General features: G+C 42.2%; 1 protein-coding gene across 5 annotated transcripts in view; it reads left to right on the forward strand.

Moving 5' to 3' along the window:
- Positions 1-20,011, forward strand: part of MEI4 (meiotic double-stranded break formation protein 4) — a 675,270-nt gene that overhangs the window by 122,712 nt on the left and 532,547 nt on the right. For all 5 annotated transcript variants that reach the window (XR_013596137.1, XR_013596136.1, XR_013596138.1 and 2 more), the window contains exon 4: positions 678-809. Coding sequence is in view for 2 of the 5 variants with exons in the window: in XM_078648096.1 (XP_078504222.1) it covers positions 678-809 (132 nt within the window). In the remaining 3 variants the exon portion in view is untranslated. The remainder of the gene's footprint in view (positions 1-677; positions 810-20,011) is intronic.

A 20,011-nucleotide genomic window follows, 5' to 3' on the forward strand; every position in this document is an offset into this window, starting at 1 on the left:
TTAATCAAGACTTCAACAATACTAATGCGTGAGAAACGTGTTTGCTCTAAACCTAAATGGTTACAAGATTTTGTTTACTGATTCTATTGTTTTTTGTTTTACAAGGATGAAGATGTGTCATGTTGTCCCTTTAGGTAATTCTTGGAATTGTTTTCTTTTAACATTCTGTGTTGTAGCAGGATTCCTTCTCTGGCTTCTGTGAAGACAGTTGCTGGGGAAGAAGTCCTGTGTAGGTTGTATCCTACCTTGCTCCTGTGCTTCCTGCTAATAAACCTACTTTCCCACTTTATATGTGTGGAGTCAACTTTACACAGATGTAGCAGCTTTGCTTTCGGGATGCTGTTGCACATTTCTTGTATGCATATCTGTATATGTGTACTTGAGTAGCATCTTTGTAGAATGTGGTTTACATATAATATCATTGCAATCCTTTATAATGTTGCCGCTGGGTACTTCTATTCTTCTGCTTTAATTACAGGTCACAGGTTCTACCAGCAAAATAGACTTCTAAAAATTCCCACCAACCCATTACAGACATTGAGAGAAATTAATATTGTCCTTACCATTTCCTTACCCGAGTCATTTCTCTCGAATCAAACCTATATTGATCTTAAGATATATAAAGATGCATTGGTATTAAAAGTAATGCAAACCATCACATTGTTATTTCTAATCAGTTTCAGGCACAACATTCGATTCTGGATTGTCTTGTAATGCTGGGACGGTGCAATTTGTTGAGAAAACCTCTGCTTTGCCTACTTTTAAAGGAAGTAAGCCAATTTGTTGACACGTTAGTGCAAACTCAACAGGTAATGTAATTTATATGTCACTGAATTTACTGTAACTGTACATCATAAGTTTTCAATGGGAGATCTGGAATAAGGTCTCTGGGTTCGTATATCATGTGTATCCAGCTAAAGGTAAGGCCTATTTTCCTTTTAGTAATGTAGATGTCGTCCTTTTGATTTTAGCTTTAGTGGCGGACGTAGGGTGAAAGGTTTATTATAATTACACTTCTATATCTGCAATTTGAAGTTCCGTTTTCGGGCCCTGCTTGAGGAAGGATCGGAAAAGAAGTCACTATGTGAGCCTAGCCTTAGCAGACTTTAACTCATTAATTTCCTGTTTTTTTTTGGGGGGGGGGGGCTCCATGCGAAATGTTAACGTCTGCCTGAATCACCCATGACGGCAGTATCATGTGACCTTGGAATCCTATTAACATAGATATTATCAGGAAATGCTTTTGATTTCCTGACATAGTGGGCAGCTCGGCTAAATGGGGCGATGTATAAGCTCCAGAAACCGGCATCACACGGAGAAGGGATTCTCCAGATGAACAGGCAGTGCAAGAGGTTAAAGTTATTGCAGGGGATTTTTTGTGCCTGATATCCTGCAAATTATTGCTCTGGCAGTATGAACACCTGTCAAGAATAGTGATGTGCCTCCCTCGAAGAAGCTTACTGTTTGTTCACCTCAAGATGACGAAGTAGAGGTAAAACAAGGAGAGTTCAAAGGTAATTTTGTTCAAGTGGCCGATGTGCCCACTTTGCTCCAGCATTTACCACATAATTTTCATTTCCCTGAGTGTGTTCATGTGCCAGATGGAGAAGATTTTTGCAGAAAGCAAGACCCTGAAGGATTGCCCCTACATAAAGCAATATGGATTGTATTGATTCTTGAATGGATGGAGGTGGAAAAAACAGCTTTCCTAGACTCCTAATATGTATTTAAGTGTTTTGCTGAATGACTTTGCCGTGACTGTTGGAGTGAACTCCGTTATAGCTGTCCTAAGTCCCAATAATTTCAGATGTATCACCACTTTCTGATTTATTTGATAAGAAGCTGGAGCTGGTAGGGAAACACATGTATTGTGCATCCAACTGTTCAGTCAGTTATCTTATTCTACATATGTCCTGCTGTCTCGGCTGTGAGATATTCAAACATTGGCATATAAACTGCAGCACGGGTGTGATTATTTGTCAACAACGTCAGTGATGGTACAGCAAGTTCATTTCCTATCAGATAAAAAGTATCAGCCTCCCCACAGCTAAAGTGGCATTGAGTGCAGCAGTGGCACACAAGAGATGCATATGGATGCAAGCCTGGGAGTCATACTCTTCCTAAAATACTATGTTGAAGCACATACATTTTACATGGGCGAAGTTGTCTTTGTCCTTATTGTCATATTTGTGTGGTTTGTTCTCCCTTGCCTCCAGACCTACAGGGGTACCTTTCTAGAATTGAAACGCATTCCGTTTCCTGAATTTATTTTGAGAGGCAATTCTTCTGTTCGATGACAAACTTACAAGATAGTTACTCTAAACATTTTACTAAGGATGGTAACGGTGGGAGAGTGTCAATGTATCTTTTAAGTGTGTACCTTCGTGTCCCAGTGGATCAGGACTGTCTGAAATATCTTAGATTCTGTCATTGTGAAAAATTTAAATCATTCCTTAGGCATAACATCTGCTCCCAGGCTTCATAAACAATCTAGTGCCTTCACTGGGTATTCTGTACTCTAAAGGTATCTAGGTCTCACCATATCTTGATGACTGGTTACTTTGTACATCCTCTTTTTCAAAGGATTCACATGATGTTCAGAAAGTATGCAACTCTCCTCAAATGCATGGTTTTCTTTGAAATAAAAATCTGTCTCCTCTACATCCAACTCTGCAACTTTAGTTTATTAGAGCACTTTTAATTCTGTTGTAGGGTGAATGTTCCTTCCTGAGTTGAGGAGAAACAAATTAATGGTCTCCTTTTCAGAGTTACTAGAGAAACCAGAAGCATCATGAAGAGAGTAGTTGAATGTCCAAGATCATATTGTGGCCTGTATCATAAAACGCTTGAGTATATTACATTGTCATCCTACGATTTTTACCTTCTTTATTGGCAGAATCAGGTGTTGGAAGATTGAGGCTATGTTTCTACTGCCTTCTAAATCAAACAGGAGTTGCAATGGTGGCTGGTACAGGAAAATCTAGATCATGCTTTTTTTTCTCCTACTTCCTTAGTCATTACAGCAGATGCAAATGGCAGGGGTTGGGGACCACCCTTGGAGGAGAAATTTGCTCAAGGTCTTTGGTCACAGGAGGAGAGGCTCTATTCCTCCAACTAGAAAAAGTTGGCAGACGTTTGACAGGCCCTCATTCATTTTGTACCACCACTGCTTTGACCCAAGCATTGTGGCTGCTCAGAAATAATGACAACAAGTGTTCATTCAGGATTTCCTTTTTTGTAATTTATATTTCAAGATTTGAAATTTACCACCACAACTAGTATGCCCAGAAGTAGGATAGTCTATTTGTAGTTGATGAACTCAAATGCTGCTGTCTAGCTTGTTAATGAGAGCATTATCTTCTTTATGTGGCCTTTCTGAGTTTTCTTCATTCTTGGGACCTACAGTGTTACAAGCCCTGTTGTACTGTTGTTCTGGGTTCTTTGTTGTCCTAACAGAATGCTTCAAGCGGTTACATTCATGTTAAGCCTTCCCTGTGGACATCCCACTGTATATCCTTTACAGCAGCATATTTTTAGTTGGTATTGTTAGAAGATACTGTCTTATGCCCTGGTGTTGTCTTGTAACTCTGGCTTCCACACAAAATAACCACTATTACATGATATGCAAAGATGCAACAGCCACACAAGCTCAGTAAACTTAATAGCGGATGGTAAGGTTCGATTCATTGAGTCATCTCAAAAACAAAATGTGAATGCTAGCAAGAAACTCCTTTGTAGCCGCTTTTACCTGCTCAGCTCCGTTGAGGTTGAGTTTGTGGAAAAAGAGGAGTGAATTTTGCTCACTGACTTTAGTAATCTTGTACCCTTCTAGCATAGAGAAGCTAGAGAGTGGGCTCAGAGCAATGCAGACTTACTCTTACCTTTAATGTTGACATGTTCAGTGTGACTATTTTCAGTGGTTGAAAGCAGTAGCTCTCTGTTCTGGCTTCGTCTTTACCTGTATGAATTTATGCTATCTGGTCACCCTTTTATCACAAGAAGTCAATATCATTATAACAAAGAGGCATCAGTGGACCAAAAGTTATTTGGAGACTAGTAATACATCGTGACATGGCGTTTATACTTGTGGGGGACAAGGGAAGGTGGTTTTATAAAGGATACCAAGTCTTGCTATTCCATATTGTTCTAGGATGCATATACGACTATGCTTAGTTTCAGATCTAACCATGCAGTTTCTGAAGAAAATCCCCAATGCAAAATTTGTGTCAGTAGTTGGAGGTAGGGGAAACTGGCACACATTTGTGAGGGCGGGGACATCTTTTTCACCAACATATTGTGACTGAGCGCAGCAGAGAAAATAGAGGGATACAGGTTTTAAAACCTTTTTTTTAAAGTGAAACCCTAATGTAGTATAGATAAGATGAATTGTTACCACAGGGATTATGAAGACTAAGGTAGTGACAAGATTGAGTAACGTAAACATTAAAAATATTCCAACATTATTCCTATGGAAGTTATAGGATTAATGCCCTCATTTATTATTTCTAACCTCTATTCTATTTCTAATTAGAAAACATTAGTAGCAAATTAACAATGAAACCCTGTTTTAAGTTTAAAAAATGACTCGCACCTACTTATCCTTATTTCAGAACAATAGATTCTATTTTCAGCTCACAAAGTCAGCTGTATGTGCTTGTGATAAGGCACAGTGTACAATGCTTTTTGCAGCGCAGCCAATACAAGTTTAATAGTTTGTAGCTTCAGTTAAGGCAGGTGTGCAATCAGTTCCCTTTGTCCTTCTGTCACCTGACCTGAAGTCCTCTCTGACTCCTAGCTCATTGTTTGTTTGTTATAGATTAAGCCAGGCTTTGTTGAAGAATTTTATGATAAATATTCAAAAATAATTCCCGTTCAGCTATTTTCAATCTGTCCAACAGTGTTCTCCTGGAAAGATAAAAACTCTAACATGTAATTATCAACTTTCTAGGAGCTCCATCATTTCACAATGATAATGAAACATATAAATGGTGAAAAGCTATGTTTAAATGCTGCAAATATATTTAGCTTTATTATCATTTGTGCAAGAACAGAACTTTATGAAAAACAATATGCATTTGATTTAATCACACAGATTCACCTTTAAATTAACACTCGCATGTTATCCATAGAAAGGAAATTCAAACAATGGGAATTCAGACCATAAAAGGAGAAGTCCAAACATTGTATTTACTGCGTCCCCAGAATCCTATAAAAGACGTTCAATATGTTATATGCGCAATGACAAATTGAAAAAACTAGAAAAAGAATATAGGGCCAGATGCAGGAAGCGAAATAACGATTGCAAACGCTGAAATTTGCAGAATTTCAACGTTTGCGACCGCAAAATAGCCCTGTGACCTGTAGAGAGGGAAAAAGCCAAGCACAAAACAAGGAATCGCTAAAAACAAGAGAAGTCAGTAATTACTTAATTTGCAAATCTGACCCACGAGTCCCAAATTGCGCCTTGCAAATTGCAAAATCACAAGAATAAAAACGCAAAGAAATGTATGAAAAATCGCAAATAGCGATTTGCGGTGAAATCGCTATTTGCGAGTAGCAAATTACCACCAACTCAAAGCAGGTGGTAACCAAGTGCACTGCATATAAACCGCCCCAAAATGCATCAGTTTCAACACAATGGCAGCCCTGTATGTCATTGCAAGGCCGATGCAAGCAGCAGCACAGAGGATGAGGAGGCAACAGGAATACATAAACAGAGCGCGCATCACCCTTTTCCAACTCACAGAAGAAGAAATACATGAGAGGTAGAGGCTTCACTCCACTACCTTCCTAGACTTGTTACATGACCTGCACCCAATCCTGGAGCATCAGACCCACAGGGCGCACGCAATTCCACCACATATGCAGGTCCTTTGTTCCCTGCACCTACTTGCATAAGGTAGTTACCAGGGAGTGATAGCTGGAGGTGTCTCACAAAGTTGCCTGTCACGCTTCTTCAATACCTTCCTGGATGCAAGGCTTCAAAGAATGCACCATTATATCCGGTTTCCCACCACGCAAATGGGACGGCATTAGACCAAGATGGATTTCTATCAGATGGCCCAATTCCCACATGTCATTAGGTGCATCGATGGGACACATATTGCAATCTGCCCACCCTCTGCTTCTGAGTACGTGTATCAGAACAGAAAATCATATCATTCAATCAACGTCCAGGTCATTTGTGATGCGTCACACATAATAATTGATATAGTAGCAAAATTCCCTGGAAGCACGCATGACTCATATTTTCAGGCACAGTGGAATCTATACACGTCTGGCTGAGGGTGAATTTGGAGAAGGATGCTTGCTAGGTAAATGCATGTGACACATACTGATGTATACCTTGGATGCATCTTTTGTTGCCCGTGATTGATGTTTCATCCTTTCCCACTTAGGTGACGGTGCACATGCAGTGCATTCATACTTACCCCATTCCTCAACCCATCTGCCCCAAGTGAGTGGAGATACAATGCTGCCCATAAGTCTACGCGGAATGTGGTGCAGCGGACATTTGGACTCCTGAAGAACAGGTTCTGCTGCCTCCACAAAAGTGGAGGTGCACAGCAGTACTGCCCGAGATATGCTGCAAAATCAGTGCTACCTGTGCCATGCTACACAACCTGGCCACAAAGAAGGGAACTTCTGTTGAAATCACCGATTCGGAGTCGTAGGATGAGGAATGTCCACGGCCACAACACAGCGCAGCAGGTGTTGTAGGAGCGGCAGATGGGAAGACACAGACGTGCTGAGATCACACAAACTATTTCTAAGTAAGTAATGACACCAAGCCGATACGGATAATTGTTTAACGATGTTATATTGTCCTTACATCAGGCAATATGTATGCACACCGCCTCACAATACTGGCCTCTGTGTGCCTTGAGTTACCCAGCGTGCCATGCCCACACTACGTGCACATTGTCATCCACTCTCACTGGGTCACATGGGTTACCCAATTCATCAGCAAATGTGAGCAACAGCATGGACTTATTTCCTGCACCCACGCACAGCAGTGCTTCGCTCAGTGTGCACACTTCCCTCCCTTGACGACTGTTCTGCTGATGGCCCTTGCCTTGCACTACGCCGTCTGTTATGCTGCTGCAGCTGGTGACCTCCTCACTGTCTCCACCATCCCAGGCCCAGTGGCAGCTATGTTGGCTGTTTGGAGCAGTTCAATAGCAGTGGTGACCTGCACCAATCCCCTAGCAACATCCTGGCTGCATTGGCTCATTTCCAACTGCATGGCAACTGTGCGTCTGCTCAAGGCAGATGTAGCATTGCATAGGGGGTTGACCCTATTTGTGTATCCATTCATGCGCTGTTTTTTCCTACGCCATGCGCCACTTTCACACTCCAACTTGCTGCATAACTGCCGTACTGCCTCAGTCATGTCCCTCATGCACTCTGCATTGGCCCTATGGCGCTCAGCAACAGTGGTGTTAAATCCATTGATGACCTACTTAATGTCCCTCATGTTCTTGTTCAGGGACACCAGCTGCCGTTGCATTAATCTCATGCTCTTCATTTGCAGCTGCTGCACCTTCACCATGGTGCCCTCAAGACCCTGCTCAGACGGAGTGTGTGCCCTTGGTCTGCGTTGGAGACCACTGGTTTGGCTACGCTGCATGGATGACTGTGGTTCGGAAGACAGTGCTGGCTCTTTGTGCATGGTCTTTGGAGCTCTTGAGGTCTCCTCTTCTGCCCCTTCCATCTCCTGCAGTGTTGCCCCTGCAATTGTGTTCACAAATCTCACTGATATGCTATATGGGTTTTGGGACTCTATCTCCCATAACGCATTGCTGGTTGTTTGCAAAATATGGACTGGAGTGGAATTCTAACTTCCTCATCGGGGATTGGGGAGTGGTTGGGTTCAGGCCATGCTCTGCATGCATCTTACTTTGTATGGTGTTGTCTCGGGCTGAGCTGTCCACGTCTTCTATGCCCCTGATGGTCTCAGGCTGGAGGGTGGACTCCACCAAATCATCCAGGGGTGTGGTTGCAGGCCCTGTGGATGGTCCACCACCTATCTTTTTTTGCTTGTTTCAGCCTGTCTGCTACCCTCTCCTTCGCCCTGAAGCGCAAGTCATACCAGCGCTTCTTCAGGTCGTCGATGAAGCGCTGGGTGACCTCAATGGCATTGATCTTGGCTTGTATTTCCAGCCAGATCTTTCTCTTCTGCCACATAACTAGTCATGTCTCTTCACCACTTCTTCAATAAGGACCTCTGACTCCTTTTCACTAAACTTGTGCTTCCTTTTCCTTTCTGCAGGCTCCTTTCCCTTCTCCTGTGTGTCCATCCTGTCAGTTGGTGTCTGCCTGAACACTCCTGTACAGCTCCTGGGTGTGTGCTTCTGCTCTCTGACTCTCCCACAGTCTCAGGCACTCAGAAACAGTATGGGTGTGGCCACTTCCTGTGTGTGATGTCATCAAAAAGCATGTGAATAACCGATTAGCAAATTAGCAATTTTTATGTTTTTTAATTTGCGATTTTGCTAATTCCGAATCGGTAATATCGATTCGGTATGGTGGTTTGCGAATTTTAGGGAATCTACATGGCGGTTTGTGATTTCTTAATAGCGATTTGGTAAAAATCGGTATTAATTTCTCGCAAAGATAATTGAATATCTGCCCCATAATGTTTTAAGTATTGCGGCTGCGTAAAAAATATATTTGGAAAAATTAAAAACAGAAAGGTACAAATTATCCTTTTTAAAAAGAAAACTTCATGTTTTTCCAAAGAGGTAGGAACAGTTCCTTGCATGCTGTTATGCAGATCTTTTTGATTTTACTTCTCAACTTGTGGTGTTGACATAGTTTTGTCATGAAATGTGGAAGCTGAAGGCATAGAAGACACATGCGTTAATGCTGAAAAGGCAGGAGGTGTGGTTGTTTGTAATACAGTCAGAGCTGATTATTGACAACATTGGTCTGGTTGCTGATACAAAAGATGAGTTGCACACATGATGAAGCTGAACATCAGTAGAATGCAAGCTGGAAAAGAGACTTGTTTAATTCTCATCTGAGAAGGTGATGAAGCAGATGTTAAAAGAAAGTGTTAGATTAGATGTTGTTGGAATTGATGGCCCGTCATATTAAGTGTACTTCAAGCTAAGCAGATGCATTGCAGTGCAATTATTATTGGTCCAATAATTTATCTCATGGTAAAATATGCCGTGGTTGTCCATTTCAAGGCACAACCAGGTGGATTGTTGTAACAGTTCATGCACCTGAAGAATCGTCTCACTTTAGCTTGCAGTTTACAAAATGACAAAATGTAATGTTAATTGATTGTCAACAACACATTCCCTCCAACATTAAATGCCATTTTCTACCAGCACTGCTTCTTTGTGGGATCGTCATCATTGCCATTTGCTTGATTTCTTCACTTGAAAAATAATAATTGCACAATCAACTATCATAAATGTTGTTAAAGATTTCCAAACACACTGGAAACAGTGAACTGATGTATGCAGGAATGGAGTCAAAATTAGTGTTCAACCCAGTCAATAAGATGGATAAAATGCTTTAAAGAAATTAAGTTTGCCTGTTGTGGTTGTATTTAAATAATGACACATAGTGTTCAGCACGTTGCCAAAATGTGTTCGAAACTGCATCTGCACCAGCCTTTGAAATGCAGAGAGGCTGTTTATAAGTCAAAAATCATCAAAGCGTATATTTATCAAGTCTGTTTTTGGCCAAATAACATTGTCCAACAATCTCTGTGGAGGAGGCTATAAAGTGATAAAACAATTTACTGTTTTTGAACCGTTTACAAATATGTAAACCCAGTTGATATTCAACACCAGCTTTCATTTATCCTTATAACATAGGACCTCGTGCTTAGATGTGTATTATAAGAGCGATTGAATAGGGCAGGTGTTGTCTAAAGATTTAGCATTATATAGCACATAAAATTCTATAGTTCCTCACAAACTCACAGAACTTCTCTAGTGAAACAGATACCCATTCAAGGCAATCAGTAGACCGGAAGGTTAATCCTTCTTCTCAGAACATCAGTTCCTACATGCCTGTCACAAGCACCAAAGCTCTAGGCTCCACTCAATCTGGTTTCATCCTGTGGTGCATAAAGGAGCACGAGTTGGGAAATTTGCTCTGTTTTTGTAGGGGTTTGTAAAATACTTCTAGCTCCATACAGTTGATCACTGCATAGCCTAACCACTGGGAAGGGGTGAAACAAACTTGCATTCATATATTAATGTATTCATCCAGTAATCCATTCTTTCATGCATGCATACACTGATCATTGCGTGCAATCACGCAAACAAAGTGCATGATCAGTGAACGAGCACTTCCATTTTAAAAAGTTGGACCTGTTGGCTTTGTCAACGTTTGTGTTACCGTTTGTAAAAAAGTTAAAAACATGAACGCAGAGGAAAATAAACCAAAAAGTCAAATAAGGTAATTAATAATCAGGACAATGATAAAGTACCCATGTGGGCACCTTCAGGGTAAAGTCTATGCGCTAGAGTGCCTAGATGGAAAGGACCTGCTGCCTTTTTTCTTTTTTTACACTTTGCAGTCTACCGTTTGATGGAGCCTTGATGGCAGGTATGCTGAGAATCATCTGTGATGGTGAGCTTGCCTGCACTTTAAGCGGGGCTCTGGCTGTGATTGCTTTGTAAATTGTACAGCTGATTTTGACGCTGGTGCTTGCAGACAAGAGAAACCAATGGAGTTCCGTCAGGATGGGGGTTAGTGATCATATTTCTTGAGTCCCTGCAGCAACATACTGTGGCATGCCCTTAAAGGGTGCCAGTGCGAAGTTTGGGTGTCCACGAAGCAGGGCATTACCACCAGCCAGATGTGAAAGTACAAGTGCTTGAACAGAATTTCTGAAGTTTCGATCTTGAAGAAATAGTTTGACTTTATTTTAGAACAGAGAGCTGGTATCAGGCTTCCTTTTTTTTATTGACAATGTGTACCTTGAGGGTGAGGTTTTTGTTGAAGGTGAATCCAAGTGACTTGGCTGTTAGTGAAAGGTAGGATTTAAAGCCATCCAAGTTGATATCAATTAGCCAGGTTTGGTCGGCGGTAGCGGTCTGGTATGCGGGGGGGGTCAGTGGCGAGTTTGAGATCGGACGCAAGCCCAGGGGTCAACGGAGACGAAGTGGCCCCTTCTTTTTTGCTTCTGAGCAGTGGAGACCTGGGAGAGCCTTACTTTGGGAGCAGGTAGGAGGGGGAGACAGGAGATGGAGGGAATAGAGAGAGGTGTTTAGAGAGGAGTGTGGAACAGATAAAAGTGAATCTGTATGCTCTGCGCAAGGAGTTTTTTTTGAGGCTGTATTAAAGCAAAGGTGGTCGGGGGTAGTAAATGTTTAAAAATCTATGAAGATTGTATGGAGGAGGAACACACCAAAGTGCAAGAGGGAAAGTCCCCCCCCTCCTCCCAGTTAAATAGGTATTCACTGAGAGCGAGGGCAGCACACTTCTCAGCCAATAAATTGATAATTCAATCCTCGATACCACAACGTATATGGGACAATACTTCAAGGGTCCATCCAACTGTTATTTTATCTAACAGATATTCAGTATTAGAACCAAAAAAATTGGCAGATATAGTAGACATAGTAGGCTCCGACACTAGACAAGCTACATCTCAGGTTGCAGACAATGTTCCTGAAATTAAAGGAAATGGGGACAAGTCGGGGAACACACATACCTGCGGAATTGAAGATAGTGAAGATGAACACCCTCATTCTCTGATGGACATTCTTCTTGCTTTGAAAGGGGACATTGCAAATAGATTTTCAGTTTCAGAGGCAAACCAGGCCGAATTGGCGAACCGGTTTCTAGTTTCTGAGGCAAATCAGGCTGCTATTAAATCTTCATGCAAAATCTTAGCCGAGAAATTAGAAGAGGTCACAGCGAGAACTGAGGTAATCGAGGCAGAGATCCCTAGGATGAAGAGTGTAATAGAGTGTACCTCTTTTCAGTTGGAGAAACTAGCTATACAGAACCAATAACTTAAAGAGGATCTGGAAAGGCTTGAGAATCATTCACGCAAAAATAACCTAAAATGTTTTGAATGTGCCAGAGGCTATTGAGGGAGAAGATATAAAGGGCTTTGTAATTTCGCTTCTGGAAAAAACAGTGTCTAATGCTCTTCCCAACGTGGATTTAGAGAACGTAATCCAGAGAATACATAGAGACCCGTTTAAAAGGAACCCTGGAAGACAGAAGCCACGGAAAATCTTGGTGAACTTTTTTTCTTATTCAGTGAAAGAACAGATCCTATCAGCGGCCCTAAAAGCAGGCAGCATACCATCTCCCTTCTCTGACCTACCTGCATTTTCCTTTTCTATCAGGTCTGATAGCTCACACATAACAGCAGAAAGGCAATGGGAGCTGGGGAAGAGATTAACAGAACTAAACAGTTTAGGGGCGAAGGCCCAATTAAGGTTCCCAGCCAAAGTGCGAGAATGGAATAATCATATGCACATGATCCAAACAACTAAAGAGGCAGATACGCTTATAGCTCAGATCCAGGATGAAAAACAGGGGGGGGGGTGTAAGGGAGGTTAATTGTTAATTGTTATGAAAAATTCTCTTTTTTTGATCCAGTAAGAAGCAACATTTTTCAATGTTATAAAATAGAGCCAACTGCGAAGCGGGGTCCGAATAGGTAAGAACCGGGAAACATCCTTTACAACGCAACTTTTACCACGCAGTGCTTTTACATCGCAACTTTTACATTGCAAACCATTACAGCGCATTGCGCTGGGGGCGCTCTAGGATAGGGAATAGATTTAATTTACTATCCAACACCTTCCCTACTATCCACTGGACTGGAGTTGGAATAGTAAATTAAACTATTCACTATCCAGCACCCCAAAGCTCTGTGCGTTGTAATGGCATGCGTTGTAAAAACTGCGTTGTAAAGGCATGCGTGGTAAAAGCAGGCGTTGTAATGTCATACATCTGTAAGAACCTATTTGGAAGGGAGGGTTCCTCCGGTCGATGGGATGCAGGGGTGTCACGGGGGGGTGGGGTGTGGATCGTTCCAGACCGACCAAACCGACAGATGGATCATCGCACTATTAGATTTTGAAGGGGAGAAATTGACGTGTTCTTCGTATTATGGTCCTAATATAGATGACCCCCTCTGTCTGGTAAAACTGCAGGACAAGCTAATCATGGGAGATCCACCATTTATTTTTGGGGGAGATTTTAACATCTTGCTTGACCCGGTAAGGGATAGATCTAATACAAGTCATGTTATAGGTACTCCAAGAGCCCGAAGGGTTATGAAGAATTTATTAGTAAATATTAATTTAGTCGACCTATGGAGAGCTAGGAAGGGGGACATGGATGGATTCACATTTTTTTGTAAGAAGAATCACCATGCCTCTAGAATCGACTATGTCTTGGTAAATATTGAAAATACAGAGAATGTAGTCAACATCTCTGTCTATCCAAGTCATCTGTCGGATCACGCACCTTTAGTGTTTTCATATTCCACTACAATAAGTTTGCAACAGGTTAGATGGACACTAACTAGGTCGGCGCTCTTGGACCCTGGATTAATCCAGGCAATTGAAGATACTACTTTGGAGTTTTTTTTCCATAATTGTGGATCTGCATCCGAGGAGGTTGTCTGGGACACCTATAAAAAGCGAATCTGAGGGGAGTTCTACGTTGCCAGATAAGTGCAAAGAATAAGCGTGATTTTTTAGAACTGCAGGGTTTGGAGGGAAGAATTTCTTCTCTGGAAATAAAAAGGGGTCATATTTCCCAAAATAATGTAAGGGACTTGCAGAGTATTGAGGGAAAGCTCGAGGAAGCAAGAAGAGACTTACGGTCCTATCTTGATCAGAAATGTAAAGAACAGTGGAAGGCTCGAAATATGGAAATCTTGGAGTATGGGGAGAGAGCAGGTAGGTGCCTTATTGGCATGGAAGGCAAGGATTGATAGGGCCAAGAATATTATAAGAGAATTGCTGATTGATAGTGTAGGAACTAAATCTAGCGAGCCTGTAAGTATTTAAAACTGTCTCTTATCACGCTTTGCGAATCTCTATAAGGAAGATAACCCCTCAAATGAGGGAATAAGATCATGGTTGATGGGTTAAACTCTGACGCTTACGGATACAGCTAGGGATTCACCTATCTGTATGGAGGAAATCAAGGAGCATATAAAGAGGGCAAAAACTAAGAAAGCAGCAGGTCTAGATGCCCTGCCTAGTGAAATCTATAAGGAACTGGTGGAAGAGTTCCCACGACCTGGAAAGAGGCCATGATAGTGTTGCTAATAAAGCCAGGAAAGGATCCCCTATTGCCAGATTCATATCTCCCAATTTCCCTGCTGAACGCAGACTCCAAAATCTTTATGAGCATATTAGCAGGGAGATTGGACAAACTGACACCTAGTTTGATTAATTGCGATCAGAAGGGCTTTATGCCTGGGAGAATCATTCCGTAGCAAATTCAGCTGATAATCGGTAATATCGATTTAGCAGAGAATAGAGGGGATCCTCTGGTGGTGGTGGCGGCATTAGATGCTTCCAAGGCATTTGATCGGGTCTGTTGGAGATATCTATGGGGGGGTGTTAGAAACTATATTCATGGGTCAAATCTTTATCCAGACCTTAAAAAACTGTTATAATGGAGCTTCGGCAAAAATCATAATAAATGGTTCCCTGACCCCGAGCTTTAAATTCCAGAGAGGGACTAGACAGGGGTGCCCTCGGTCGCCTATATTGTTCAATATAGACATCGAGCCCTTGGCGCAGGCTATTAGGCAGGATAATACAATACGATCTTTTAAATTAGGAATGTAAAATCGCCTTATACGCAGATGACATTATAATTTATACCATAAACCCTGACCTCTCTATTCCCCATCTAGAAAATCTACTGCTCGAGTTTGGCGAGATCTCTGGTTACATGGCCAATTCAGATAAAACCGAGATTATGTTGTGGAATCAGACGAATAGTTACGGTCCCGAAAGCAAGGAGTTTAGATATTATGGGGTCAAAATAGTAAAAGACTTAAATCAAATATCATCGATCATTCTAAAAACAATTGAAAAGGATATAGACATTCTCTTTGCTAAATAGAAAAACCTCCCTTTATCAATCTATTGGAGGGTTAACTTAGTAAAGAAGACAGTATTACCTAAATTAACCTTTCTTTTTAGTGCGCTCCCCCTTATTTTTCCACAAGATAGTATACACAAAATTCAAGGGAAAATAGGCAGTTTCATCTAGGGCCAGAAAAGTGCCAGGCTATTTTGGAAAAAACTACGAAGAAAATTGTTAAATGGTGGGTAGGCGCTTCGGATATAAATTTATACTTATTGGCCTTTCAATTCAAGGGGATCAGGATGCTTCTATCTAATCCATCAGAAACTTCATGGGGAGGATTATTAGGAGAACTAGTGTTGGCGGAGGGCGGCAATGGGCAGGCGGGGTTTCTATATAAGTTTGGGGCCCCAAGATTCTTCAAGAAGGTACGCCGTAAGGTGTTAAAAGCGGCACTTCAGATATGGTATAAACTACAACACATCTGGGGTGTGGCTATTTTTCTCCATTTGCACCGATCTGGGACTCACCAGGTACCACGGCCTGTTTAAGAGACTCGTTGGCAATCCCGATAAGAAGAGCAGGGTTAGAGAAGTGGTCGGATTTGGTAGATTTGGATGGGGTTCTCCCCAGGGAAGTACTTTTTGACCAGATTGGGTCCACATTTTCCCGACTTAAGTATCTTCAGTTAAGATCTTGGTTCGAGGCAGAGGTAGGAGAAACAGAAGGCAACTGGGAGTTAGAACGGCTATTTGAGAGTGTTTTATCGAGGAAAAAAGAGGTATCATTTTGGTATAATAGCCTCTTCGATGCAGTAGACCATGAAGTTCCTCCGCAGGTAGCTGTTTGGAACAACACCCCACTTTACCAAGATTCCGAAATCCTGTTCGACTTCTCTGTAAAGTTAATGTACAAATACATTAAGCCTGCCACCCTCATTTTTACGTTCTAAACAGGCTATACTACACCCCAGTGAAGATAGCCAAATTTGCTGTCCCCTCTACCTCAGTACCATCATGCCCGAGATGCCGCATCAACAAGGTGGACGATATACACATGTTTTTTGAATGCGCAGAACTGGGCAGATATTGGAAAGAGGTGGGGGAATCCTTGACAGATATTTTACAAATGCATATAGTGGTAGATCTGCCTCTGGTCTTTTTTGGCGTGAATAAGCAGGAGAATATAACCTCATTACGGCCCCAGAAGGGTTTGCTCCTTAATTTGGTTGTTTTGGCCAGAAGAGAGATCTGCATTAGATGGAAGGACTCCGCCCCTCCAACAAGGGAAAGTTGGATTAAAGCCTCTCTGCGCATTGGCGAGTTTAGAATATGAAGAATCATTAACGTACACCTGGTCCCCTTTGACATCATGGGGACGACGCCTGCATATGATGAATGGGTAAAATCTGGAGAGCGGAATATAAGTCCAATGATTACGCCCAGTCCTCGGGATAAAGAGGAAGGCCGTGGATGATTAGACGAATGCAGTAAGTCGAAGGGAGCACAGTTAGTACAAAGCGGCTTGTCAAAACTGCTGTGTCTATGGGGAGATGAGGACAAAAAAAATCAATTAGCCAGGTTTGTACATTTTCCTGTTTGTTTTTCATAGCAAATGACAGCAATTCTGTCTTGATTATGTTGAGCTTCAGGTATGTGTACATTTCCAGTTCTGGACGGTGTGCAAACAGTGCTTGTGATGCAGGAAGTCTGAAGTAGAGTTGTCTATAATTAGCATATTGGTGAATCTTGATGCTGTTATCTGTGTGCAAAAAGAACAATTGATGGCGAGAATGCAGAACAATGTCATACATTCACCCCTGTACAGAGATCTGGGCCTACATCCATCGCTTTTTAGTGCACCTGCCAGTCCAGGTCCTCCCTGGACTGGAAACAAGCATCCTAGGACCGGTTTTGGGCTTTCAGCCCTCATCAGCCAGGATAGCTCGACTCCAGTGGCATGGAGAGCACTGGACCCCCGTATGGGCATACCCGCCCCACTCTGGTGACAAATGCAAAAAGAACAATTGATGGCGAGAATACAGAACAATGTCATACATTCACCCCAGTACAGAGATCTGGGCCTAAATCCTTGTTTTATTTGCTCACCTTGCCGTTCCAGTTTGGACCCAGCCATATGCAAATCAGTCTTGACCCTGCGCCCAATGGTAACAGTCCAGCCCGAACTGCCAGGCCAGGTCTCTCCTGGACTGGAAACACGCATCATAGGATCGGTTTCGGGCTTTCAGCCCTTATCAGCCAGGATAGCTTGACTCCAGTGGCATGGAGAGCACGGAACCCACGTCTGGGCATACCCGTCCCGAAGATGACAGGAGACACTATGGAACAGTGGTGGACTCCGAAGGTGACAGGGATCTTTTGTGACCTGGAGGTCCCCAGTTGAACAACCTGGTGTCAATTGGAACGGTAGGTGGACAACCAGTGAAGGAAATTGTCAGTGAATGCCATTTGATACCCCAAGGTGCACATGAGGGTGGGATGGCTGAAATTTGTTGAATGCAGCTGGGAGGTCCAGCAATATCAAGATGCAGGGGGTCATTTTTATCTATGGTCAAGAGTGCATTGTCCACAGTGTGTACGGTTGCGGTCCCTATGCAGCAGCATGACCTAAAGCCAGACTGGTACTTGTGCAGGAGATGGTTAGCATTGATGGGATCTTGGAGCTGGATATAGACTGCTTTTTTTAGTGATCTTTCAGATGAATGGTAGGTGAGTGCTGGGCAGTTAGTTAAGTCTTCATGGTCTAATGTAGGTTTCTTTAGGAGTGAGAGGATCTGGCCTGTCTCAGTCACTTCTGGGAAGGTGACTTTAGTAAGGGAGGCATTGAAAGTGGTAAGAGGGGGTAAGAGAGCAGTCCTCTGAGAGAGCCTAATATCTCAGTTCATAAAACTCTGAATTTTAGTGGGTCTCAATCAGATCTATGTTTATGTTGGACATTTATATGAACTTGTGCCTGCCAAACAAGGACTTCCCATTGCTAATGACGAGCCATGAGAGAAAGCCTTCAAATAGACATTAAAAAAGGTATTTAGCTGTTTCCTTAAAGCTACTTCATGGAGGTGCTAAGGTGCAGTTTAGAAGAGTCTAGGAGGCTACACAACTGAAGTAATATGACTGGACCAGTGTCTGGTATGATTAAACTCAGCCAGAGCTCAGGAGGTGACCACCATGACAGCGATGGTCAAGGAAATTGTGAAATAATCACAGGGATGGTGGCATACTGGGATCAGCACATCACAATGTTGTAGTTGCATTTTAATAACATTTATAAATGCAGCCGAGCTCCTTAAAGGAAATCGGACTGCATTTAAAAAGAAAAGTTAACTTTTTTTGTAAGTTTGAGAGTTTGCAGTGGTCCCCCTGGCTGATTTATTATGGATTTCTAAACCCATTGTGAAATGTGCTAACATGTTACCAAATCCTAAAATGGGCCTACCATATATATATAAGCAAAAGCTATTTTGCGATTGCAATCCGTGTGATTTTTTAATTTGCAAACTTTGCAATCGAAAGTGGCTTTGTACATCTTACCTTTAGTTCATTGTGTCCATTGTACTTCAATAGTGCATTCTGTTGCAGTAACTCTTCTGGTTTAAAGGGTTAATAAATATTCTAATGTAAAATAGAATTCAAATTATACCTCATCCCTTATTAATGTTTCTTGATCTGATTTGCAACTGCTCATTATGTGTGTTCAGTTGCAGAGTCAACTAACGTTTTCCGGAAGTACAAAGATATAGGGGGCAGTTTGCATGCATGAATGTTAGGAGCAGTGCCCCATCCTTTATGCAAAAGTTTACAAATTGCCTAGCAGCTCAGCACAAAGGGCTGCGTGATCGTTTTCAAATTACTTTACTAATACCTGCCTGTTCATCTGCATAAATTATATATATATATATATATCTATATATTTTTTTGTGACAGCTGTTTTATCTGTGCATGTGTTTATATGGCTATGCCATCACTCACAATACGTGATACATTGTGTATGGGGCATGTCCATTTATCAGCAGCGCCAGAAATATCTCTACTGGAAGGCTGACATGCTGTGTGGCCGTCAAAAAGGTTTCTTTGCTGTAATTATAAGGGCACGATTGGCCAGTGGAGTTAAGATGAAAGGTAGTGGCACTGCTGAATGTGGATTCTGGGCTCTACCCACCTTTTATTCACGCCACCTGGTTGGATGCTGCTTGGCACTGTGGAGAAGGCGGGTAGGCAGCAACTACATAACAATTTCTAAGCTTCCATGTTGAGCATGCACACGTGTATGATGGGCTTCGAATTACGACCCCGGAGGCCGTGACCTGCATCAGTTTGGTTTTCTCTTCAGTTGAGGGAATACATAGAGACCCAGACTATATTATCTGAAAATTAATGCGTGAGGTAGGGGAGCGAGTGGACCTCTGCCAATCTGAGCACTCCCTGTCTTGATATATTCTCCCAGAGGTAAGCGGCAACTGGATTCGAAGTGCCAGTGGGTGCAAAGGGATCTAAGGCGGCTGATTCAGGAACCAGTGCGAGTGATTGGAAGTTTGTGGTACTTTGTTGTGCATGTGCTACATCCGGATCTGGTGTATGGTAGTGATTTTGACTTAATTAGGACCAAACGAGTAACAAGAAGAGCAGATTGTTCTATCGGGTGCACTAGCTGTGGTTGCGCCTGACATTTGTAACTGCAGTGTGTGAAAGTGATGATCTCATTCTGATTTGGTAATTTAACAAAGAGGGTTAGTTTGTAATACTGAAGGGTGTGTGCGAGTACATTTCTACCCCATAAGTCCCTGATTATATGTCATGTACTTGTTTCTAGGCTGTGCTTGCACCATCATTCAGTGTGCGTTTCTTTTAAATCAAACTTCAAATGTCCAAATGAACATGCTCCCCAGTGGCCGCTTGGGACTCAACAACATGACGGGTTCAGACATGATCAGAAGGGTGAGAACGCT

Source organism: Lissotriton helveticus, chromosome 6 (assembly GCF_964261635.1).
Source record: "Lissotriton helveticus chromosome 6, aLisHel1.1, whole genome shotgun sequence".
NCBI lineage: Eukaryota > Metazoa > Chordata > Amphibia > Caudata > Salamandridae > Lissotriton > Lissotriton helveticus.